This window comes from Mus caroli, chromosome 12 (genome assembly GCF_900094665.2).
Source record: "Mus caroli chromosome 12, CAROLI_EIJ_v1.1, whole genome shotgun sequence".
Classification (NCBI taxonomy): Eukaryota; Metazoa; Chordata; class Mammalia; order Rodentia; family Muridae; genus Mus; species Mus caroli.
In genome coordinates, this window is record NC_034581.1 from 75,095,127 (window position 1) to 75,120,888 (window position 25,762).

Below are 25,762 nucleotides of genomic sequence, written 5' to 3' on the forward strand. Positions count from 1 at the left end.
GAGAGAGAGAGACAGAGAGACAATGTTGTATGTCTGTCTGTGTATGTACATGCATGTGAGAATGCTGTATGTATACTTGTGGGTGCTAGAGTGTGTGAGAGAGAGAGAGACAGAGAGACAATGTTGTCTGTCTGTCTGCTGTATGTCCATGCATGTGAGAATGCTGTATGTATACTTGTGGGTGCTAGAGGAAGAGAGAGTTGTCCTGTTCTCTCACTCTCTGCCTTACTCCTTTGAGACTGGGTCTCTCACTGAACCTGGAGTTAGGCTTGCTGCCAGCAAACCCCAGTGATCCTTCTCTAACTCCCCACAGCATCAGGTGACAGGCAGGCACATAGCCATGCCCAGCTTTTTACATGGTTGCTGGGATTTGAACCCAAGTCCCGAATACTCGTGCAGCAAGTTTCTTACAAGAATTCACATGTTTGAGACTTTAAGCCTAAATTGTCAAATTGTGGTCCAAATAAGTTGTAGCAGTTCACATTCATGCCAGGTTTAGGGAAATGCACTCATTGCTCCTGTTCATGAATAATAACCCTTTTCCTATGTCGTTACCAAGTTTCTCATTTTACTTTAAGGGTTGTGGTCTCCTTGGCGGTGGATATTGGTAATCCTAGCAGTTGGGAGACTGAGGTAGGATTGTTGTGGGCTTAAAGCCTGCTTAAACTGGTAGTTTTTGGCCAAGTCAGTGGGAGGCAAGACCTTACCACTCCCCAGAGGAAGTGAATGTTCCATGAGGGAGGAAGAGACATTCTCTTTTCTTTTTTAAATTGTTATTTTGTATTTTATGTGTATGGGTGTTTTGCTTGCATATATGTCTGTGCATCACATATGTGTAGTGCTGGCTGAAGCCAGAAGAGTGAGCCAGATTCCCTGTAACTGAAGTTACAGACAGTTGTGAGCTGCCATGTGAATACTGGGAAAGGAACTAGGTCCTCTGAAGAGTGCTCTTAACCGCTGAGCATCTCTCTAGCCTGAGACGTGTTTTTCAGTGGTGTAGCCATTGGTAAGATGCTCATGCTCTGTAAGCAAGCCCTCACCCATCTGCTCTAAGCTTCCCTAACAAACCCACTGGATCATTAAAAAAAAGACACGGAAGTGGCAGGGTGGCTGGTTGGGAAGAGGAAAGGGGACTGAAATTGTTCAGATTACATTCAATTCCATGTTGGAGCTGGTTGTGGTGGCACACTCTGGTAGGATTTACTGAATGAGGCAGAGGCAGGAGGGTCACGAATTCGAGGCCAACCTGGGCTACACATTTAAATTCCATGCTGGAGCAGTGCTTCAGTGTCATATGAGACTCATTACTTTATATGCAAGTTTTTCAACTAATAAAAATTAGCTATTTATGGGCTGGTGAGATGGCTCAGCGGTTAAGAGTACTGACTACTCTTCCAGAGGTCCTGAGTTCAAATCCCAGCAACCACATGGTGGCTCACAACCATCGGAAATGAGATCTTACGCCCTCTTCTGGTGTGTCTGAAGACAGTTACAGTGTACTTACATATAATAAATAAATAAATCTTTTAAAAAATTAGCTATTTATAAAACAAACAAGTGGACTGGGATGTAGTTCAGCTGATAGAATGTGGGGAGCCTTCAGGTTGGTCCCCAGGACTGCATAAAACCAGGCATGGATCTCATGTCTGTAATCTCAGCACTCAGGAGAGGGGGCAGGAGGAAATGCAAGGTCATCCTTAACTGGTGTCAACTCTGAGGCCAGCCTACGCTACACAAAACCCTGCCTCCAAATGAAGAAGCAAAGAGTCATGATCTTGTGTTGCCCAGGTTCCCTCAAACTTCTGGGCCCAAGCAGTCTTCCTGTGTCAGCCTCCTCAGAAGCCTGTGTACCCAGCTTCTGTCTTTACTGGCATTACTTATGAAGCCAACCATTTTTCATGCTTACTAGCTATTGGTTTCATGAATAAAAAATGTTCCCTAATCATCAGTCGGCCTTTCTAATGGTTTCTTCTGTTGTTTTTCTAGGAGCGGCTGAAGCTGGTGACGGTGCTGGGTGCTGGTCTTCTCTGTGGGACTGCACTGGCGGTCATCGTCCCGGAAGGGGTGCACGCACTTTATGAAGAGGTTCTGGAGGGTGAGAGACAAGCCTCACTTGAGACGTGTTGGCAGGAGAATTCATGGGACGTCTCCTAGATATAGCTTATGTTTGTCCTGAGAGAGTGCTTAAGAGATGCCTTTGGACATCTTAGATACTGTGCACATCCTTAGCAGCTTTGTGAATGCCATAGCTTGTGAACACGACCTAATATTTGTTTACATTAATGAGTAATTTCAGTCTTTTTAAGTGTAACAGTTGTTGTGTGTGTGTGTGTGATGCATGCACATATATGTGTGTGCGTGTGAGTACATGTTACTATGCGTGCACATGAGTATGGAAGCCGGATTGATATCCGGTCTCTTGCTCTAGTTCTCCGCCCCTTTTCTTCTTCCTGTCGTGTTTACGGTTTTGTATGAGCGGTGGTGCACACATGCCATGCTGCTTGTGCAGAGGTCAAAGGACAGTTTGTGGGAGTCACTTCTCCTCTTCTACCATGTGGTCCTTGGGATAGAATCGGGCTTGGTTGCATTCATTTTTAGCCTCTCAGCTGATATACTCAATCTTATTCTTTGAGACAAGGTCCCTGACAAAATCTGGAATTCACCAATTTGGCAAGACTGGGTGACCAGAGAGCTGCAGGGATCCTCCTGCCTCAGCCTCCTCAGTGCTGGGAAAGGAGCACACACCACCACACCTGGCTTTTTACATAAGTACTTGAGTTTGAACTCAGAGAGTTAAAAATTACTTTGGAAGCAATTACTAAACTAATATTTTTTTCTTTAAGTGTTTGCTAGAATTTACTGGCAAATTTATCATTTGGACAGGTGCCTTTGGTGGTGTTTGTATTAGTAATTTTTCTCATTACTGTAACCAAATTCCTGAGGAAAACCAACTAAGGGAAGAGAGATATTTCGGCTCACAGTTTAAAGGGGTCATGTCCACAGTAGCAGGGAAAGCCTGGATGCAGGAGTGGCTCACGGCTATGGTGGCAGGCGTGTGGAATGGTTGGTAACTTGTATTGGTAGTTAGGAAGTGAGAGACTCAGGCAGAGGTAGATATAACCCCTAAGGCCTGAGCCAGCAAGCCTAGTTATCTATTTTTCAGTAAAGACCTACCTCTTTTTTTTTTTGTTTTAAGATTTATTTATTTCATGTATGTGAATATATTGTCGCTGTTTTCAGACACACCAGAAGAAGCTATTGGATCCCCATTATAGATGGTTGTGAGCCACCATGTGGTTGCTGGGAATTGAACTCAGGAAGAGCAGTCAGTGCTCTTAACTGCTGAGCTATCTCTCCAGCCCCAAGACCTACCTCTTAAAAGTCCCATAACTGTCTAAAATAACACCAGGGTTGAGAACCAAGTCTTCAAAACACTTGAGCCTATAGGGAACAAACTGTTACTTCCAACCATCACTTTCTACCCCTGACCCCATAGGTTCACAGTCTTCTCATAATACAAAATGTTTTTATCTGACTTCAAAGGTCCCCATAGTCTTGCAGTTTCAAAACTGTTTACAAAATCAAAGTTTCCTCTGAAATTCAAGGCAGTCTCTTAACAGTGAGCTCCTGCAAAATCAGAAACAAGTTACTTCCCCCAAAGTATACAGTGGCAGAGTAAACATTTGGATGTCAGTATGGGACGGCAGCTCACAACCTGGGGTTCACATGACCTTTTCACAGGGGTCACACATCAGATTTCCTGCATGTCAGGTATTTACATCACAGTTCATCACTAGGAAAATTACAGTAGCAACAAACAGTTTTATGGTTGCGGGTCACCACCGTGTAAGAAACTGTACTAAAGGGTTGAAGCGTTAGGAAGGTTGAGAATCACTTTCCATACTTCAGAAAGATCATCTCAAAGCAAACTGGAATCCTAAACACCAAAGCCTGCAGTTTGTGTCTAGTGACTGACTAGTCATGGTAGGATTTCATGTGCTCCAGTGGACTTGGGGAGCCCTGCTCCACAGCTCTGTCCCCTGTGGCATTTCTGGCCTGTCTTCCAGTGGCCTCCACTTCTGTGCTGTAGCTTCCCTCAGGAGATGGCTTGTGTTCCAGCACCTGTAACAACATCCTGTAGCAACTCTGCCTTCCCCTCAGCTTCATGGCCAGCCCACTCCAGGAACTGGGTCCTGTCACACGTTGCTTGGCCTTAGAGGGTTTCTGGGACTTTGGTGCAAACCTTGATCAAATAAAATAAATATTAAAAAATTAGAGCCAGCCATGGTTGTATGTGTCTGTAAGTAACCCCTGGGCTAGGAGGGGTGTTGGAGGGCTTGCTAGCCAGCCCTTGGAGGCAAAAAGGTAAACTTCTAGCTCAGTGAGAGACCCCAAAAATAAGATGGCAGGCCATCGAGGTAGATCAGCAGATGAGGGTACTTGCTGTCCAGCCTGACAGTCTCCTCTGAGTTCCATCACTAGGACCCACATGGTAGAAGGAAAAAACTGACTCCCCCCCCCCCAGGTTATCTTCTGACCTCCACGAGTACACCATTGCACACGTGCATTAACACCCCCTCCATACAAATAAATAAATGAGAAAATACAGTGGAAAGCCATAGAGAAAGATGTCTGGTGTTGATCTCTGATCTCTATGTGCATATGTACAGTTGAACACATACATGCATAACACATGCACAGACGTACAAAGATTTTCAGCCTTATTTATGGGGGTAACCAGTCTTTTTGATTAGATTTAAGACCTACTGCATGAGATGGAACCTATAATTGATACTGCTAGAGTGGCCAAGACCCTGAGACTAGGTAAGTCATGGACCTAGGGGAAAGCCCACTGCTATTCTTCTGATTAAGGAACATAGTAAACAGAACAATTTGTAGTTATATATTGCTATACCCACAGTGGAGAGCGTGGCTGAACCCTCATTGGCAAAGCTCCTTGGTGAAGTAAATAGTAGTTAATGAAGTGACTTTGAAGCACTCAGCCCTAAATGGGAGGCCATTATCAAAGCCCTCCCCTCACGGCTCAAGGATCTTTACAGAAGAGGAGGCCTAAAGAGTGCAAGAGTCCGAGGAGATGATGACTCCAAGGAAGCAGTGTCTCCAGACACAACAGGGCCGGTATTCGTTTGGACTCACGGAGGCTGGGAGGGAGGCACACACAGGACCCGCACAGGTTCAGACCTGGCAAAATCCCAGCGGTGAGGAGGAGACAGGACACAAAAGCCCTAAGTGAGAGACTATTTGCAACTGAAACCTTCTGGGAGAGGGAAAATCCATTTTCTCCAATAGAAACTGGGTCAACACACTCCAGGGTAGGTCCCATCCCCAGGAGTTAACTAACATAAAATAGATCTTATATTGTGTGTGTGTGTGTGTTTTGCTTCGGTATCTCTTTATCTTTTATCTTGGTTTTTTTTCTTTTAGTTTTAATTTTTTTGTCTTTGTTTTTGTTTTGTTTAGAGAGAAAGAATAAGGAGTTGGGTGATATGGAGAGGATCTGGGAGGAGGTACAGAAGGGGAGAGAATTTAATCAAGATATAGTGTATAAAATTTTTCCGTGCGTGCGTGTGAATGTGTGTGTGAGCGTGTGCGTGCGTGTGTTTGCTGGCTGATATTTTATAAAAGCTGACTGGTTACCATTCTGCTTGCTTTAAATTTTGTGTCAACCTAGGTGTGACAGTAATCACTTTGTACTACCGTTGCTTTTATTGCCACTATTCTTTCTTTACCTGGTTTCATCAGAGTGAAGCTTCGTGTGCTGTCTTGAGGGGGAAAGCAGGATTTAGATTTGGGGTCCTTTGAGATGTCACTGCATTCTTGCATGGTGCTTTGCTTCTGTGTCCAAGAATTTAAGTTGATAGGCAGTCAGAAGGTCTGTATGCCAAAAGCAGAAAAATGTTTTTATCTGGGACTGGTTTTATACAACCTTTTAAACTGAAGGGGGTTATGGCTGCCTAGGTTACAGTATAGGAACTAGGTGTCCTTACAGTAAATGCAGTGGCCCTTAAAATACAAATGGAAGTTGTCACATTTTGTGGTTTGTTTTGCTCTAGGGAAGCACCACCAAACCAGTGAAATGAAGCAGAATGGGATTGCCTCAGACAAAGCAGCAGAAATATCAGCTGTCCATGAACATGAGCACAGCCATGACCACACACAGCTACATGCCTACATCGGTGTGTCCCTTGTATTGGGCTTCGTTTTCATGTTGCTAGTGGACCAGATTGGCAGCTCCCATGTGCATTCCAGTGATGGTGAGTAGCTCTCAGGCTTTCTGGGCTGTGCAGGCACTTTTGTAGTTTGGAAATTTATAAACTGAATGATTCGGTCTACCCCAATTAGCTTACTTAAATGCTAAACTCCTGTTCTCCTTAGGTATTCTCAGGTATTTTATTCAACTGTGGGAGCTAGTGATTTGTGGTATGATGCAACTGTTTATTGACATATCAACCCTGCTGGGCTTAAAGCAGTCACATTTGAGTGAGAGTCCAGGGCAGAAGCCCCTAACCTGTTTTGTGCTTTGGAGCCCTTAGGCAGCTTAAAGCCTATAGCCCAATTATTGGAATGTTGCTCTTTAAATATATATACTTAGTACATAAGGCTACAAGAAATTGAGGCTAGCTTGGTCTCCATATAGAGTTCCACAATGAGATACTATCGAAAAGCTAACCAACCACCAAACAGAAAAACTCAGCCCAAGCAAGCAAGCAAGCAAAAAACTTGATAGTGAGTAAATTCTGATCTGCTTATTAGATACAAGGAGGAAAGACGTAAATAAACAAGAAGTCCAGTGGTGCTTTGGCCAGGTGATCACATCAGGGTCGCCAGCATTCTGCTTTGCTGTAGCTCAGGAAGCCATCAGACCATTCTACTTTTCGATAACTCTAAACCCTGGATAAGAAATTTAAAACTACCAGCTAAAGACAGCAGAGAGCCATTAAGAGCAAGCACAGTTTACAGAGCATCAGTATCGGAACAGAGTGCCAATTTTTATAGGATATTAACAGCATCCTTGTGATAGAAACTCCTCCATCTTCCCTAGCATTGCTGCATCTGTAATCCTAGGACTTGGGAGGTGAGGTCAGGAAGATCCAGACTCGTCTCTACAAACATAGCAAGTTTGAAGTCAGCCTGAACTACTTGAGACCTTGTCTCAGAAAGTCCTCAGTTTGTGAGACAACGCTGAACAACCAGAGCCCTAAAAAGAAGGGAGAATCCTAGTGTTGTGGGGTATCCACCAGGGAATACTACTCAGACATGAGTTTAAGCCAACAGAAAGTCTTTATTAGCCAGCAGGTGACTACACTGGGTTTGGGGATTTCAGTATAGATAACCCTGAGCCTTTCTCTTTTAGCACAAAACCACACCTTGGGTTGACACTTCAGCTAGCAAGAATAGTTAGCCAAAAACAGAACTGTAGAATCCAAAAGCAAAGTTAGTATATTTAGGGACTTCCCCAGAACTATGGACTTTAATGGATTAGGACTTTGTTCATCTTTTGGCAAGTGTTGCTGCCTGTGTGCTGGGTTCCAAGGCCTGAATGGGTACTTCCATCATGGAGTCAGTTGTGCTAAGATCTGGGGACCTGTTACACTAGAACTCAGCCCCAGTGTCTGTGAGTAAGCTGTTCAGGTGCCTTGCTGACTCCCCAGCCAGGCTCATTTGGGCAGACTCTAAGCAATTAAGCTAAAATAATTTAACCAAGCTGTCCAAAAAACAGGTTACAGTTTGAAACAAACTAACATAAATTCTGTAGAAAAATATAACAGAACCTAGATTATTCATGAGGTAGTACTACTAACAACATCTGGTATGTGATCCAACATGAAAAGCACCTGTGGTCAGCAGAGGTACAGTTTTCTAAAAGGGAGGATTATTCTTTAAAAAAAAAAAAAAGGAAGGAAGGAAGGAAGGAAGAAAGAAAGAAAGAAAGAAAGAAAGAAAGAAAGAAAGAAAGAAAGAGGGAAAACAAGCAAACAAAAAACCCCATGGAAACAAGGTAGTAAATGTATTCTCCAGCTGAATGCAGTATGTGACCTTAGAATTGACTCTTCCTAGAAAGGAAGTGCTCTGAGGAACATTATTAGAAAGCTGACACAAGTTGAATGTGTAAGAGGAGTCAGAAATAATGCTAAGTTTGCTGAGGTTGATGTCCTTTATGATTATATTGTTTCCCTCAGGAAATACACACTGAAGTATCTAAAGATAAGCAGTTATGATGAGTACAACTTACTCTTCTGTGGTAAAGATTTGTGTATGGGAAGTATGAGTGCAAACTTGGAGCAGATGGTTCCAAACGTTTAGATAGTTGCTCAGAGACATATGATTCTTTTCTTAAACTATTGTTGTAGCCTTTTTCAAGATTAGAAATTATTTCCAAATAAAAGTTGTTTTTTTTTTTTTAATCGTGGACTGAATAAATGAACAAAGCTTTTGATGTAGCTCTGTGCCTGAACATGGTGTGGCTTGGCAGGCAAGGCTTTAATCCCAAGCCTTAAGAAGAAAAAAATACGGTACGAAAACAAAAGCAGGTTGAATAGGCAGGTGTGGTGGCATGTGATATGATCAGGGTTCTCACAAGGCACAGGCTGGAGCTTGTACATTCAGTAGAGACCAGCATTGGCTACATAGTAACACTTGACATACTGTCAGAGACAAAACTCTAGGCGTCAACAAAGGTTCTCCAGTTCCTTGTATTTATTGTATCTTTTTTTAAAGGTGCTTACTTTGAGATAAAGTCTCAAACCCTTTATGTGACCATTGATGACTGTTAATTCCGATTCTCCTTCTTCTACCACCTCTCAAGTGCTGAATGTGCCACTAAGTTCATACCACACCTTTAAAGAAATGTCTCCCCATCCTTGTGGAGCACACCTTTAACCCCAGCACTTGGGAGACAGGACAGACTGATCTCTGTGAGTTCAGGGCTACTCTGGTCTTCATAGTGAGTTCTAGACCAACCAGGACTACATAGAAGACTCTATTTTAAACAAATAAACAAAACCCAACACTGATTTGGTTTGGTTTTGCTAGGGCTTGGGAGATGGATCCCTAGTACCCAAGTAAAAAGTCAGGCATGGTAAACTCAGTGCTGGGGGTAGGAAGTAAGGAAGATCCCTAAAAGGTATTGTTAGCCAGCCAGCCTAGCTGAACTGATGAAAGAGTCAGTTGAAGACCTTGCCTCAACAAAACAAAACAAGAACAAAACAAAGCAATGTAGAGAATGATTGAAGAAAGACCCCAACATAGACTTCCTTGGGATGCTTTTTTTTTTTTTCCTTTTTTGATTTTTCGGTTTTTCTAGACAGGGTTTCTCTGTGTAGCCCTGGTTGTCCTGGAACTCACTCTGTAGACCAGGCTGGCCTTGAACTCTGAAATCTGCCTGCCTCTGCCTCCCAAGTGCTGGGATTAAGGGTGTGTGCCACCACTGCCTGGGTTTCCTTGGGATAATTAATGACCAAGCCAGCTCAGTCAGTCAACAGGGTCTCAAGGTAGGGAGTGAGGGTTAAAAAGAAAAGACGGGCCAGGCGTGGTGGCGCACGCCTTTAATACCAGCACTCGGGAGGCAGAGGCAGGCGGATTTCTGAGTTCGAGGCCAGCCTGGTCTACAAAGTGAGTTCCAGGACAGCCAGGACTATACAGAGAAACCCTGTCTCAAAAAAAAAAAAAAAAAACATAAAAAGAAAAGACAGTTAGACAATATTATAGCATGACTCCAGCCAGTGCTGAAGCTGAAGCAGGGTTATTTTTTTTTTCCAGTCTGCTTTTATACCATTCTAGTTGCGTGCAAAGAATCGGGTCAATTCTAGATCAAGGGACAAACAGGGCATTAAACCACGTCCCGTGTGTACAATACATTCCTCGGATGTATTCATTTTGTCAATGTCAAAATCTTATCTCAGCATACTTCCTTGTCCTAGCCCTTGTCAAATTCTTGCCAAATTCCTAGACACAGCACCAAGAGCTCTCCACGACTTAATATATGTCTTAAGTTGACCAGAGATAATCATGACTCTATGCTGTAATATTTAGGAAGTAAAGAGTTAAATTTTTGTTTGCTTGTTTTTGTTTTTCGAGACAGGGTTTCTCTGTATAGCCTTGGCTGTCCTGGAACTCACTTTGTAAACCAGGCTGGCCTCGAACTCAGAAATCCACCTGCCTCTGCCTCCCAAGTGCTGGGATTAAAGGCGTGCGCCACCACACCCAGCGAGGGTTAAAATTTTTAAAGTAGGCCATGGGAGATAGGGTTCATTGACAGAGTACTTGCCTGGCACATGTAAGAACTAGGCTTGATCCTCAACACTGAACAAAGAGAACTTTTAAAAGTCACTTTTATTTCTTTTTATGTTATGTGTGTTGTGTTTTGTCTGCTGGTAGACCAGTGCACCACATTTATATAGTGCCCACAGAGGCAGAGAGAGTGGATCAGAAAATGTCCCCTGCTCTAGACCTTGAGTTACAGACATTTGTTAGCATCTCTGTGGATGCTCAGAATTGAACGCAAGTCCTCAGGAAGAGTGGCCAGTGCTCGAACTGCTGAACCTTCTTCCTATAACTCCCCCTCCCCACAAAAAGAATTTTTAGTGTCCTGTAATCATGTACCCAGAGTTAAATGTAATGTGTTTATTCTTCTTTCTGTTTTCTCCAGAAGGGTGCTGTTTTTGCTGCCTTCTGTGTGTGTATCTTCGAATTTTCAGTTTTTTAGTTTTAGTTGAGTTTTTTTGGAGACAGAGTCTCCCTGTGTAGCTCAAGCTGGTCTCAAGCACACATTCCTTCTGCCTGTGTCCCAAGTGCTACGATTACTCTTGCTATGGTGGCACACATGGCTCTGGGTTTATGTATTACCAAGGGTCAGGAAAAGTTAATACACTTATCAAATTAGCTGAACTGCAATTTCTTCCTGTAGATTTATCACAACTATTGGGTTTTCTTGCTTGATTTAAAAAAAAAAAAGAAGAAGAGGAAGCACACACACACACACACACACACACACACACACACACACACGGGTGCACACATGGGTGCCCACATAGGTCAGAGGCATTGGATCCCCCTGGAGCTGGTCATAGGTTGTTGTGAGCCATCAGATGTTGGTGCTGGGAATAGAACTTTATTGGGTCCTCTGCAAGAGCAATGGGTGCTCTTAACTGCTGATCCACCTTTGGCTCCAAAAGCACTATGTTTAAATCCCTAATGTATTAAAAATATTTTAATTAATTCTTTGATAAATGTATATAATGTATTTTGATTATATTCACCCCTTCAGCTTCTCCAAGATCTTGTGTCTTCTTTCTCACCCCTTGCTCCTCCAGGAGCCTGGTTTGTGATGCTCAGTACTCTTGGGTGTGGGCTGTAGAGGCTGCTTTGGGGAGTAGTTCACCTACTAGGAGTAACACCCTTAAAGAAAACTGACCCTTCCTCTCCCAGGAACTACCAAAGGCTGATAGCTCCTTATAGGGGTGAACCTTCGTGCCCTGCCCCAACCCCCACTTGTTTCCTATAAAGACAGTAACATATCCATCGAGAGAGCTTATAAAGCAACATGGGGGGGGGGGGTGCCTAGTGCTGCACCATATTCTATGAGACGGTAAAAAGGAAGAGAAAGAAATACAGGGAATTGGTTACAGCCGATCTAGGGACGGAGGACAGTGATACAGAAGTGGCACATTGGTCTCTGCTACACAGAATCTTGATTGAGCTAGGGGGCAATTGTTTTGAGCTGAGATTATTTTCTGATCCTTTCTTGATTGATGTGGTCCTAGGATTTGACTTGGAACAGTGTCTAGGTTTTGGGTTGATAATCTGGGTAAGCTTGCCAAGAACTACAAGTTCTTAGGGGAAAGGAGGGCAAGAATGGTTAGAAAGTGCTAGAGAAACTATGTTAACTGGTCTAGAAACTGAGAAATACTTGGAAGCAGCTAATACATAGTTTAAGAACCGTCCTCAAGCCAGGTATGGTGATGTGGCCTGTAATCCCAGCTACTCAGGCTGAGGCAGGGAAGCCACAAATTCAAGGCCTATGTGGTCTTTAGAGTAAATTCAAGGCCAGTCTGGCCCTTGAGGCTGGGCATTATAACCCAGTGGAGAGTGAGTGCTCAAATGCATGGACAAGGCCCAAGTTCAATCCTCAACACCAAAGGAGAAAACCTACATCATAGCATAGTTGCAGCTGACCAGAGCTCTTTAAAAGAGACAGCAGAAGGGTGGTGCCTTTTAAAGATGTCTGTGACACTTCCAGCTGAGTGATTTGGGGAAAGTGAGCAAAGCAGTAGGAAACTGTTGTAACTTGGGTTTAAATTGGTGAAAATAGCTGCATAGTATAGAAGGAAAAATATGACCGAGGTTGCATGACAACAGTTGCAGGAGTTAGAAGTAACCAGAGCCTGTAGAGCACTTTCTGCAGACTGAGGAAGTCCAGGCATTTCAGAGCTATGCAGGGAAGCCTGGGCAAGAGTTTCCTCACACCCACTTCTTTAGTACAAGGAGAGCATTGAAGAGAAGAGAGCAGCGAGGAAAGCAGTTCAAAGTCTGAGCTTTCAGAATCTGTAGATAGCTGGATGCAGTGTTATACAGCCTTATCCCAGCGCTTGGGAAGCTGAGGTGTGGATTTGGAGTTCAAGGCCAGCCAGGGGGTGCCCAGTGAGACTCCAGCTCTAAAATAACAATGATCATAAGAAATGGACCATCTTCATTCAGACAGGTGTTTCTTTTCCTTTTATGTCATACTACTTAGTGATACCTTCTCATTCTCTGTAGATCCAGAAACAGCAAGGCCCAGCAGTTCCAAAATCACCACCACCCTGGGGCTAGTCGTCCATGCTGCAGGTAAGTCAGCATTGCAGTGAGACTGCTCCTAACCTCACAGACTCTACACTGAATGCTCTTGGGCAAGGGTTGCTGAACAGAGCCCTCTAGCGGTAGCATGAGCCCTGGCATATTCTGCATCGAGCTTACAATCTAAGAATGTGTTCTATATTTTAAATACCTAAACACAGAATATAAGCTAGGCATGGTAGCATACACATGTACTCCAAGCACTCAGGAGGTAGAGGCAGTAGGATTCAGAGTTCAAGGCCAACTTGACTACTTAATTTTAGCCTGAGCTACATATCTAGACCCTGTCCAAAAGAATCTGGGGCTGTAGCTCAATGACTAAACATCTGTCGAGTGTGTGAAAGGCCTGTGTTCAATTCTCAGCACTGCCAAACAGAAAGATCTTTCATGTCACTGGGAAACTATGGTATGGAGTGATAGTGTTTTTCTGAAAACAGCTATGCCCACATGTTCTATATCACCTGTGGCTTGTTTTGTACAGTAGTGACAGAGTTGAGTAGTTACAAGAGACCAAGTAACTTACAAAGCTCAAATATTTCCTGTCTGGGCTTTAAGGAGGTTGCTGACCTCTACCCTAAGATCTATCTGGAAAAGAGCCTGCACACATCAGCACCAAACAGCTCAGCTGCCAGTGTAGGCTAAGGCAGTAAGCAGAAGACTCAGTGTGGCAGATGGGACTTGCTTTAGCACCGTAACCCAAACCTAGACCCGATGGTAGGTAGGTAGGATTCTGTCAGGTCCAAATAAAGGTATGTGAAAAGTAGCTCACTCCTAACCTCCCGGTGTCTGTTTTCTAACAAAATCACCTCTATCACTGCACTAGAGGCTGTGGGACCTGGGAGAAGGGAGCCAATAAATGAGGTGGACTGAAGTGTCACTCAATAGCCAACTTTATTCAGAGCCCCAGACGATTTATACTCGAGGGTTAAGAAAGGTCACCTGAGTAAAGATCTCATGAGTTCAGGCAAAAATATGTCCATAAAGATATGTGAAGGAAAACATTCAATTGAATAACATCAGCATACAATAATGAGTTCACTGAAGTAAACTCACTCCTATCTACTACACCTGGGATAAACAATAAAACACATTCTGAGAGCAAGTCTGTGTTTTGAAGAAACTGGGGTTACAAGACTTGTTTTCTTGGAGTGCTCTCATGAGCAGTCAGAATTCTCCTCACACGGCTCCATTTCTAGGCTGTTCCAACATACCCATTCATCCAAAGTCCCTCTCTTGACCTTTTTTTTTTTTAAGATTTATTATTTATTTTATGTATATGAGAAGAGTATCGCTGTACAGATGGTTGTGAGCCTTCATGTGATTGTTGGGAATTAAACTTAGGACCTCTGCTCACTTCGGTTGGCCTGTTCGCTCAGGCCCAAAGATTTATTTATTATTATAAGTACACTGTTGCTGTCTTCAGACACCCCAGAAGAGGGCATCCGATCTCATTATGGATGGTTGTGAGCCACCATGTGCCAGATCTCATTATGGATGGTTGTGAGCCACCATGTGCCAGATCTCATTATGGATGGTTGTGAGCCACCATGTGNATGGTTGTGAGCCACCATGTGCCAGATCTCATTATGGATGGTTGTGAGCCACCATGTGCCAGATCTCATTATGGATGGTTGTGAGCCACCATGTGGTTGCTAGGATTTGACCTCAGCACCTTTGGAAGAGCAGTCAGTGCTCTTACCTGCTGAGCCATCTCACCAGCCCCTCTCTTGACCTTTTTATGTCAACTTAAATACAAGCTAGAGTTATCTGAAAGGAGGAAACCTCAGTGGAGAAAATACCTGTAAAGGATACAGCTCTAGGACATTTTCTTAATGAGTGACTGATGTGGGAGGACCCAGCCCCTTGTGGGTGGTGCCATCCCTGGGTTGGTGGTCCTGGGTTTTAGAAGAAAGCAGGCTGAGCAAGCCTGGATGAGCAAGCCAATAAGCAGCACTCCTCCATGACCTCTGCATCGGCTCCTGCCCTGTTTGAGTTCCTGTCCTCACTTCCTTCAGTGATGAACAGTGACATGGAAGTGCAAGCTGGACAAACCCTTTCCTCCCCAACTTGCTTTGGTCACAGTGTTTCATCACAGCATAGTAACCGAAACTAAGAGAGTCCCCGTCATGTGTGAGTCATCTGTATTGCAGCTTCAAGCCTTGAAGACAGAAAGATATGACCTTGGAAATTCTTCGTTAGCACATTATTTCAGCTTGGCTCATCAATGGATGTTTGTATTTCATATTTTTTTTAGTAATAAAGACAGCTAACTTATGGATGACTTGGGGGTCAGATGCATCTATTCTTATTCTTTTACTTTTAGCACTCACGAACCCCTAAGACTGCACATTTAATTGACCACATTTCCCCCCCACACACACACACCCTTGGCTTTTCCAAACAGGATTTCCCTGTGTAGCCCTAGCTATCCTGTAACTCACTCTGTAAACCAGGCTGGCGTCAAACTAGAGATCTGCCTGCCTCTGCTTCCCGAGTGCTAGAATTAAAGGTGTGTCCATCACTACCCAGCTTATTGACCCCACCCTGAGGGTGGTTGTGAAGTTCATTGAGATTGAATAGCTTGCCCAGATCCAAGTCCAGCTGTGCCTAGCCATGAAGCCCATTCATCAGCCCGGCATTGCCTCCCTTCATAGCATCTTGTTTCCTTGTTTCCCAATTTAGCTGATGGTGTAGCTTTGGGAGCAGCAGCCTCTACTTCACAGACTAGTGTCCAGTTAATTGTGTTCGTGGCAATAATGCTACACAAGGTAAGCCAAGATTGGATATCGAACATATTTGTAATTAAAATTTGTCTTGATCTTCGATGCATTTCTGATATGTGGTATCTTTTTAGCTTTAAAAGTGTATTTATAGCCGGCGGTGGTGGCGCCCACCTTTAATCCCAGCACTTGGGAGTCAGAGACAGGCGGATTTCTGAGTTTGAGGCGAGCCTGGTCTACAAGAGTGAGTTTCAGGACAGCCAGAGCTACACAGAGAAACCCTGTCTCGAAAAAAAACACAAAAAAAGTGTATTTTATGTGTGTGCACATGAGCACACACATGCCACCGTTAGCATGATAAAGCTCAGAGAACAGCTGTGTGAAATTGATTCCCTTCTTTTACCTTTATCTGAGTCCTGGGGTTTGAACTTGGGTCCCAAGTCTCGCAGAGAAAACACCTTGACCCATTGCAGCATCTGATAGCCACCACGACCCCCTTTTTTTATATCTATAAATGCTCTGTCTGCATGTACTCCTGCATGCCAGAAGAGGGAACAGAGTCTCATTATAGATGGTTGGTTGTGAGCCACCATGTGGTTGCTGGGAATTGACCTCAGGGCTTCTGGAAGAGCAAGCAGCCAGTCCTTCTAGCCACTGACCAGCCAAATCTCTCAGCCCTCAATTTCTGCTTTTCGTACAGTTTTGTTCACATAGCTGACTAGATGGCTCCGTGGGTAAAACTACTTGCTAAACAAGTTTGACAACCCAGTTCCTGAAAGTTGTCTTCTGACCACCACACACATGGTGGCACACAGGTGGCTACATTCACACACACAAGTATAGTAAGTAAGAATTAAAAATTCAAAATAATCTTGTGTACAATACTAACAAGAAAGATATCTACAGACACATGTAGGGTTTTCTTGTGAGAACATTGGTTCTTAAAAGGCAAGCTTGCTCTTGATGGGATACCTGGGTCTCTCATATTCAGATAGCACCATCTGCATTTCTTGATGTGAAAGCAAGCCCTGCTTGTCAAGTGATACAGGGGCTACTTTGTCATTTCCAGGCTCCAGCAGCATTTGGGCTGGTTTCCTTCCTGATGCATGCTGGCCTGGAGCGGAATCGAATCAGAAAGCACTTGCTGGTCTTTGCATTGGCAGCACCAGCCATGTCCATGCTGACGTACTTAGGATTAAGTAAGGTAAGTGTGAGCCTCCCTCACTGTGCAGTCCTGGGTGTGTCTCTCATAGGCTCAGCCTGCAGCCTGGGAGCTGCGTGGGACTGAGAGCTAGGAATGTGACCCAACACAAAATCATAAATTTACTGAAACAGGACACAATTTTTTATTTCTTATGTTATTTTATTGGCAACTCAGTTGTCTTGTCTATGTATGCCACAACATTCTGTCACAATATCAAAAGGCTCAACAAATCTGCTAGGGTATCTTAGGTTGAATTTTTCATGGACAGTATTTTCTCAAATCATGACAAAAATTGAAAGTAAAAATCTGTATAAGTGTCTTAATTTCTTTTTTTTTTTTTTTTTTTTTTTTTTTTTTTTTTTTTTTTTTTTTTTTTTTTTTTTTGGTTTTTCGAGACAGGGTTTCTCTGTGTTGCCTTGGCTGTCCTGGAACTCACTTTGTAGACCAGGCTGGCCTCGAACTCAGAAATCCGCCTGCCTCTGCCTCCCGAGTGCTGGGATTAAAGGCGTGCGCCACCACGCCCGGCTTGTGTCTTAATTTCTAGTTAGTCCTTTTTATGACTTTAGTAGTCATATAAATTGAATATCAGTTTTAAGAATATCTGCATAAATATATAGTAGCAGTTCAGTGTTTAAGATAGTATCATTTAACCAGTCATGCTTATTTTGTTTGGCAGATAACAACAGTCTGTTAGAATCGTCCAAAATTTTTAATTTATTTTTATTTCATGTGCATTGGTGTTTTGCCTGCATGTGTGTCTGTGTGAGGGTGCCAGATCCCCTGGAACTGGAGCTACAGACAGCTGTGAGCTGCCATGCAGCTGCTGGGAATTGAACCCAGGTCGTCTGGAAGAGTAGGTGGTGCTTTAACCCCTGAGCTCTCTCTCCTGCCCACCACCCAGCGTTTAGTGGAGCCATGGAAGCATGCAAGACAATCATTCAGGGGCCTCCAGAACTGGAGCAAAGATGGCTGTAGGCAGCTGCGACTCCATTTCTCTTAGTTCTTTACATCTGAGCATAGCTTCAGAATTGAGGTGTCAGTCTTCAGCTTAGAGCTCACATGCTCCCATTTCCAAACCTTATAATTCCGTCCACAGCAACCACCCTTCCTAATTTCCCTAGAGTCAGTGAGTAGAATCTACGGGGAAATCTTAGTATCAGCCTAGCCAGGACTGCTTGGAAGGAACTGCTTTCCCCCATGCTTCCTCAGAAGGTCACTGATTCATCATCATATGAGACAATAAATGTGTTAAAAGGCATACAGACTCTTCTGGTTTTCTGTTGGTTGGCTGGTTGGTGGGAATGAGCCCAGGGCCTCCCACATCCCTGTGAAGCACTCTACCACTGAGCTATATCCCAGACCGATTTTTCTTTCTTCCCCTCTTTCCTTTCTGTTCTTTTCACATTTAAAAAAATAAAAAGGAGGGAAAGGGAAAGATTTAAGACATTATATGTAGATAATGAAATGGTTAACGAGTGGTTCGATTCTGTTACTCAGGGTCTGTTGGTTGTTGAGTCTAACAAATGAGTCTTACACAGGGCCTTTTGCCTTAAGAGCAATGGATAGTTCTTTATAGGCTATCCCCACACACACACCTGCTTTTGATGCTAAGGATTAATTAAGCCCAGGGTCTTGCATATGCTGGGCAAATACTCTGTCACCTCCCCACCCGATAGTCCCTTTAAAAATCACACGACACCAGCACCTCACTGACTGCTGTGCTTTAGAGCTTTTCATGAAGAAAACTCCTGATAATTCTGGAAGCATGGAGTGATATGCTGCATCTGGGAATGTCTGTGAGGTTTTAACTAGTTGCCTTGGCTCATGGGTCTACTCTTTAATAGAAAGGCTGTGACTAGTTGTATAAAGATTAGTAACTGATGACGGGTATGATGGCACACTGTAATCTCAGCACTGGGAAGGCTGAGGCAGGAGAGTCCAGAGCTCAAGCCCAGGTTACACTATGAGACCTTGTCTTAAATAATCAAAACCAACAAAACCCAGATTAGTGAATGAGATTTATTTTAGTGCTATGAAGGTAGCTATTGCATCTTTTTTGTTTTATTTTTTCGAGACAGGGTCTTTCTGTGTAGCTCTGACTGTCCCGGAATTCACAGTGTAGACCAGGCTGGCCTCAAATTAAGAGACGGCTGCCTCTATTGCATCTTGGGCAGTCTGTGTCTCAAGCGCCTGGCTTGGTAACACAGAGGACACTGGTTAAATAATACAACAAATGAACTGATGCCTAAAATTCTGAGATTCCATCTTAGAGATGCAAGTGAGGCCTCCTAGGCAGTGCTTGAAAGCGCTTTGAAAAGCAATCTAGGGAATAAAGCTTTCGTTTCAAAATCTAAGGGTAAATGTTCTCCTTGCAAATCATGAACATTTGAAGTAATAAATATGTTAATTAGCTTGATTTTATTATTTCATTATTTTCTCAAATCATAGTATCTGTATAATAAACATTGTGAATTTCAAATAAATTTTTAAGTTGTGATTGTGTCACTGGTGTTCTTAAACCTTTATTTAAGACCTCCCCATAAATGACAGAATTTCCAATCTCAAGACGTATCCATGTACCAAGCAGCACCAGGTATTAATATTCAGATTTAGTTGGGACATCTTCCTGTCTCTAACTTTGACGTGACTTGTTTTAATTCTAATTCTAATCTCTTTTAATTCACAGAGCAGTAAAGAAGCCCTTTCAGAGGTCAATGCCACTGGAGTGGCCATGCTTTTCTCTGCCGGGACATTTCTTTATGTTGCCACCGTCCATGTCCTCCCTGAGGTGGGTGGAATGGGGCACAGCCACAAACCTGACACCACTGGAGGGAGAGGCCTCAGCCGCCTTGAGGTGGCAGCCCTGGTTCTGGGTTGCCTCATCCCGCTCATCCTATCAATAGGACACCAGCATTAACCATTCAGGTTCCAGCCTCAGTCCACGGCCATTGCCATCTGGGAAGAAGAGCATACGTGTGATGCTCCTCACTTCCTCAGTGTCCTGTCTCGCCTCGCCCATCTCCACCCGTGTTTCTAGAGTCCGAGGGAGATGAGAGTCAATCGTGGAGAAGTGGAACAGCGTACAGCAGGAACATCAGAATTAGACAAAGACTTTGTGTTGTCTTTTAAAGGGACTTTGATATATTGAGTTTTGATGTTTCTCTTAACCCTATTCTCAGGGAAGATGGAATTTAGTTTTAAAGAAAAGTGGAGAACTTCATACAGTGAGATGGTAATTATGAAACTGCAGTGTTCTGTAATTAAGCTAAAGTTTTTCCCCTTAGTTTAGAGGCTCTGCCATTTTACCCATTGGTTTTTAACATGGTTCTCACCATGTAAGACTGGTGCTTTAGCATCTGTGCCACATGCCATGAGAGATGGTGGGAACACCCATCCCTTAGATGCTAAAGATGATGGCAACTAATTTGAGGTTAGAATAAGGAAAATAAGGGCAGGAGACATAAGCTGAACTGAACCCAAAAAAGAAACATCCATCAAAAGAGGTGTTTAGAGTCTTCAACAACTCCTTTGCACGTGCCTCCCTAAATAAAGCCTGCCCTTCCTTCTAAGGGACTGGCTTTGGAAGAGGGGTCTGTTATCATATAGCATTTTTTAAAAAAGTGTCCTTTGTAGAGTACTTGTCTACAGCACACTCTCAGTAGCCAGGTTCTGTTCAGGCCCAGGGTTTCCATCAAGAACAGTGTGATCACAGAGAAATTAAGGGATGTTCATTTTTCTGGGAATTTGGATAGTTACTGACATCTTGTAGTAACCTTTTTAAAAAGTAACACTATTACAAAGTATGTTGTCCTTTTCTTCTAAGTTGGTGTTGGTGGTTCTCAACCCTCTGAAGGCTGCATTCCTTAATACAGTTTCTCATGTTCTGGTGCCCTCCCAGCCATAAAATTATTTTGTTGCTACTTCATAACTGTAATTTTGCTACTGTTATGAATCATAATGTAAATGTCTGATAACAGGATATCTGATATGCCACCTTTTTGGGTGTTGTGACTCACAGGTTGAGAACTGGTGTTCTAAGTATTTCTTTTAGCAGCCAGCAGTCCCTCTGACTGAGCCCTTGCCCAGGGTGGAGAGCGTTTCTTCCTTCTCCTTAGCTCCTGTGCAGGAGACGGTAGGGCTGTATCAGGGGGAGTATCCGCTGCTGGCTGGTCTCAATCTCCTTGCAATCATGTCTGCATCCCACTCTTCCCTGCACTCCCCCTGCTCCCATTGTGTAGTACTACTGCTCCTGGTGATGTCAGTCCTTGTGTGAGGCGGATTCTCACTACTTGAACCATGATGATGAAGACAGCACTGTCTATTCTTCATTTCCTGTAACTAAGTTACCTTTGTGTCGAGTACAACCTTATTACGCCCTCAAAAATGTCACCTCCTGGTGTGAGTTGATACAGTCACTAGTACTCTGATAATTTAAGCAATTGAGACAGCAAAAGTATTCAACCAAGGTAATTCTTCCATGTTTGCCAAACTCTGAATAAATCCTAGTCAGAGATAAGTGTATAATACTGTATTTATATTTTCTGTACCATTTCAAAAACACTTTACATAAAGAGGAGCCAAGACTAGTTTCTTCAGGTCAGTGAGTGCAGTCATTTGTATGACATTTCTATGACATCTATGCCAGCATGCCTGTAGTTTTCTTTCTTTCTCTCCTAAATTGTCACTAGGTCAGCCAGCAGTTTTGGGATTAAACATGTGTGCCCTCTGCTGGCTGTAGTGAAGAAAGCAGAAATGGGATGCAGTTCTGTGTGGAGCTGGTGACCATTGCATCCCATGCTAAAGTGTTAATGTGTGCAATATGGGGTATGGGTGGCTCTCTTGATTTAGGCACAAACAGGTGACTCGGAAAGGTTTGGCCTCATCTAGTCCTTCCAAAGTACAGATGTCTTGATCTCTCTAGAAGTTCCCTGTGTCTGGTTTGATTTGGGTAGACGTAGCTTCTGTCATCTCGCTCTGTGCAGTGGTCAGAGATGTTGTGCTGGCCAGAGCCTCTTATGTTCAGCAGTGCCTTGCCATCTCACTCTAAGTTTGGCTAGAATATCATGTTGGGTAGGGCCTTGGACTCTGGCAAGGACTGAACCATCAAACTTCCAAATCTGCCTTCCCCTCCGGGCCTCAGTCATAGTGAACTTTCCAAAGCTGGGGCCTTTCCAGGCCTGGAGCTATTGCCTGTGGACAGTGCATCCCTTCCCTGCCCAGCAGGCTCAGATAGCCATGTGACTCTTAATAGGGCTCAAATGCATTAGAGGCGGCAGGAACCATGCATAGGCCTCTGTTAGTTGGGGGAGGTTGCTCATGTGGCAGACAGTGCCCCCAGAGCAGCCACCTCGGTCACTCCACAACACGTTTCAGTTCCATTTTCTTCCTCCTTAAGCAAGACTCCTTCTGGAGGTGTGGATGCCTTAATGTGCAAACACATTTGAACACATTGGTGATACTTAAGCTGCTGCCACAATTACAAGTGGAATTATGGGCTACCAAAGAAGCAACTGATGAAAAGCATGGGCCCTCCTTCCTCATGACCAAAGCCATCTTAACTGGGATTGGAGTCCCTTTCTCCCAGAATCTAGATGGTCTTCAGATTCGGAGCACCCTCCTCTCCCCAGTTCCCAGTGTTGCCAGTCTCTAAGTCAGCAGGGCAGTGATGTCCCATTTGACTCTGCTTTCTGTGTGCACTGTTGCCAGCTTGCATCCTTACAAGCAGACTTCCCAGCCTGGACATGTCAGCAGTTGGAACGGTACTACCCACTGAGACAGTGTTCTCTCCCCTGCTTCACCTCAGTCCTCAGATTCTCAGTTCAGAAGAGCCAGTTCTACTGACCTGGGGGTTGGATCATTAGAAGAAAGGGTCTGTTCTTATAGAAAGGGAAATAGAACTGGCTGGTTCTGTTTTCAAGGATTAGAGATGGGAGGGACATAGCATTGACAGAGTGTTGTTGGCCCTGCTCCTGCTCCTCATGCTAGTGAAGTTCTGAACATGGGACTATATGTCAATAGCACAAGCCTCTAAGACCCTCCTGTCTTTTTTTGGGCCAGAGCCCCAGACCATTGCATCACAGTCATTCAGCAAGAGAGTCCTTGAGGCAGACTTCTGTTCAGTGCAGAGTGGGACTCACCCCTGAAGAACACTGGTCGAGATATTATACAACTGCAACCCTTTTCTACTTGAGACATCGAAGTTCAGCTCAGGAGACCTGAAGATGGGGGCTGGTGGGAAAGGACCAGCAGACAAGTAGGACTTCTTTACATGTGTTCAGTCCCCCACAGTAGCTAAGCACAGAGACTGGCTTTGCTCTCTGTCTCGTGTGTCTTCCTGTAAACTGGGACTCTAATGGGATGGTAACACCACCATTCCCCTGGTTTGGTGGCCTAAACAGTGATTTTTTTAAAGTGTCCCCTTTTCTGGATCCTTTGTACACATAAACTCATTCCATGGATGGCTGCCTTATAATTTTGTGTCTTTCCACTTTAATTGTGAATGGTTTAAAAATTGCTGTTTTCTGATTTGTTTTATGATATTAAATTTTTATTAGCGCATACCTTATGTGAGTGGCTCTTTACTTACACATCGGCAGCGTTTGTGTTTGGCAACCACACTTGATGCACAAAAATGGTGGGCATCAGGATATCTCAGCTGGTAAAGGTACCTGCTGCCACGTCTAATGGCTGAGTTGAGTCCCTGAGATCCACTTGGTGGAAGGAGAGAATCAACACTCATGAGTTGACTTATGACCTCCATGTGTGTACCATAGTATGTGTGCATGCCCCCTCCAAACAAAATAAAAATGAAATGTAAACATTTTGAGGTAATGAAAAGTTGTAAAGGACAGAAGAAAGGTATCCTGTAGGCAGAGGAGGGGGGAGGGAGGAGAAATGAGGAACCCAGAATGCCATCTGCTCCAAAAGACAAATTCAGTGATAACCACCACCCCCTCTTGCTGCTCATAGCAGATATAACTTATGAGCGTAGCTATGCCGGAAGAGAAAAGCAGGCAAGTGGATCATCCACCTCTTTCAAGGGCAGGGTGCTGTGTGAGTGTAAGTGCTATGATCAGTTGTGTCTGCAAAGAGATACTTAAATAGAAGTGCTGGCTTTTGAATTAGGCCTGAGGGGGTCACAGGGGGCAAGCAGAGATATATGCCTCAGTGTGGAGGTCAGAGAATGACTCTCAGAAGTCTCTGCTACTCTGGGTTGGCTCAAACTTGGACTGCCAGGCCTGTTTGACAAGCCACAAGCACTTATACCCACTGAGTCATCAGAGCATGTGGAGTTCTTTATTTTTTTTAAATTGTATTTATTAATGGCATATATTTATTGTATTATTTTTCATGGCATGTTCATGACTTAGCACTCTTGAGGCAGAAGCAGATAGACTGCCATTAGTTCAAGGTGGACTATGGAGTGAAACTCAGTCTCTGAAAACAAAATTGGTAGCTGGGGCCTGTAATCTAGCACTCAGGAGATGGAGGCAGGAGAATCACAAGTTCAAGGTCATCCTTCACCTCGTTGTTCAAGGACAGCCTGGTTTGCATGAGACCCCAACTCAAAAAATATTAGTGATATTAATTGCACGAGAGAATGGATTTCATTATGTTTGTATGCATGCATACACAATGTATGTTAATTACATTCACCCTTTATTACCTTCTGTTGTCCCTTCTCCCCTTCTCCCGCCTCCTCAAATAATCTGCCTTCTGCATGCATGGTTTCTTTGTTAGATTTTACTCTTTTTGACAGGGTCTCATTATATGGTCCTAATTTACCTGGAACTCACTATGAAAACCAGGCTGCAGATTCAAAGTTTCTCCTGGTCCCGGTATTAAAGGCGTGTGCCCCACAAGGGACTTAGGTGGTGGGGTGGGTGATGTTTTTAAAAATTGAGGTCAGAGCTGGGATAGGATGTAGTATTTGCCTTTAAGTCTAGCTTATCGTGCATAGCACCATGATCTCCAGTTCCACCCATTTTCCTGCAAATGACATAATTTTGGTATGACCAGATAACACATTCTTTCTCTTTCTCTCTCTCTCTCTCCCCTCCCTCCCTTTCCATCTCCCTCCCTCCTCCTCCCCCTCTCCTCATCTATCTATTTATTTACTGGGTGTTTGTTTGTTTGTTTGTTTGAGTCAGGGTTTCTCTGTATAGTCCTGGCTGTACTGGAACTCACTCTAGACCAGGCTGGTCTCGAACTCACAGATCCTCCTGCCTCTGCCTCCCGAGTGCAGTGCTGGGATTATAGGCGTGCGCCACCACTGCCAGCTCCACACACATTTTCCTTAACCATCTCTTGATAAGTAGCTAAGGTGATTCCATAACTTGGCTGCTGTGCATGGTGCTGTCTGTAGTAAATAAGGGTGTGTAGGTAGGTATGTCTTCTGTATGTTAAGTTTAATTCCTTCCTTTGTATCCGCAGGACTTGCCAGATCATCTGGTAAGTATTTTTGACGAACCTCCATGCTGACATGGTGGTTTAACAGTTTGTGTTCCTACCAATAACGTAGGCTTTGCTTTGGTCCGTCTTTGCCAGAGTCAGCTGTTGTTTTGGAGGACGGTCATCTGAGTGAGGTGAAATCTTGGTGTTTAGACTTATTTTCCTGATGGCCAGAGACATCGGATTTTCACATCAAATATTTTTTCACGCATTTGTCAATTTGCATGTCTTTTAAGATATGTCTGTCCAGTTCCCTTGTTCAATTATTGGTTACATTGTCTGTCCTTTAGATACTTCAGTTATTTATATATTCTGGATATTAACCATCTGGCGGATGAAGAACCAACAAGAGGTTGTTTAACCTGTTGGCTGTCTCTGTATTCTGATCTTTGTTTCCTTTGCATTCAGCAGCTTTTCAGTCTGATGTAGTCCCATTTGCTGGTTCTTAAACTCTCATTTCATGGGGCCTTGGAGACCTGTTCCTAAAGTTGTTGCCCATGCTTAGGTCTTGGAGTTCAGATCTCCCCCCCCC

General features: G+C 43.8%; 1 protein-coding gene and 1 long non-coding RNA gene across 4 annotated transcripts in view; one reads left to right on the forward strand and one right to left on the reverse strand.

Annotated features, from left to right (window-relative positions):
• Slc39a9 (solute carrier family 39 member 9) overlaps positions 1 to 23,344 on the forward strand; it is a 39,882-nt gene extending 16,538 nt beyond the window's left edge. The window contains exons 2-8 of one of the 3 annotated variants that reach the window (XM_021178626.2): positions 1,987 to 2,095; positions 6,075 to 6,275; positions 12,778 to 12,846; positions 15,538 to 15,623; positions 16,645 to 16,779; positions 19,466 to 19,567; positions 19,683 to 20,684. In XM_021178626.2, coding sequence (XP_021034285.1) covers positions 1,987 to 2,095; positions 6,075 to 6,275; positions 12,778 to 12,846; positions 15,538 to 15,623; positions 16,645 to 16,779; positions 19,466 to 19,567; positions 19,683 to 19,832 — 852 coding nt within the window. In that variant the 3' untranslated portion in view covers positions 19,833 to 20,684. Of the gene's footprint in view, positions 1 to 1,986; positions 2,096 to 6,074; positions 6,276 to 12,777; positions 12,847 to 15,537; positions 15,624 to 16,644; positions 16,780 to 19,465 lie in introns of all 3 variants that reach the window. The other 2 variants (XM_021178624.2, XM_021178625.2) reach the window with 2 other exon arrangements.
• Positions 3,348 to 25,762, reverse strand: part of LOC115032782 — a 29,243-nt gene continuing 6,828 nt past the window's right edge. Inside the window, exons 2-3 of the long non-coding RNA XR_003838408.1 lie at positions 5,751 to 5,895; positions 3,348 to 4,243 (exon numbers count right to left, since the gene is read on the reverse strand). This is a non-coding gene — a long non-coding RNA (uncharacterized LOC115032782). The remainder of the gene's footprint in view (positions 4,244 to 5,750; positions 5,896 to 25,762) is intronic.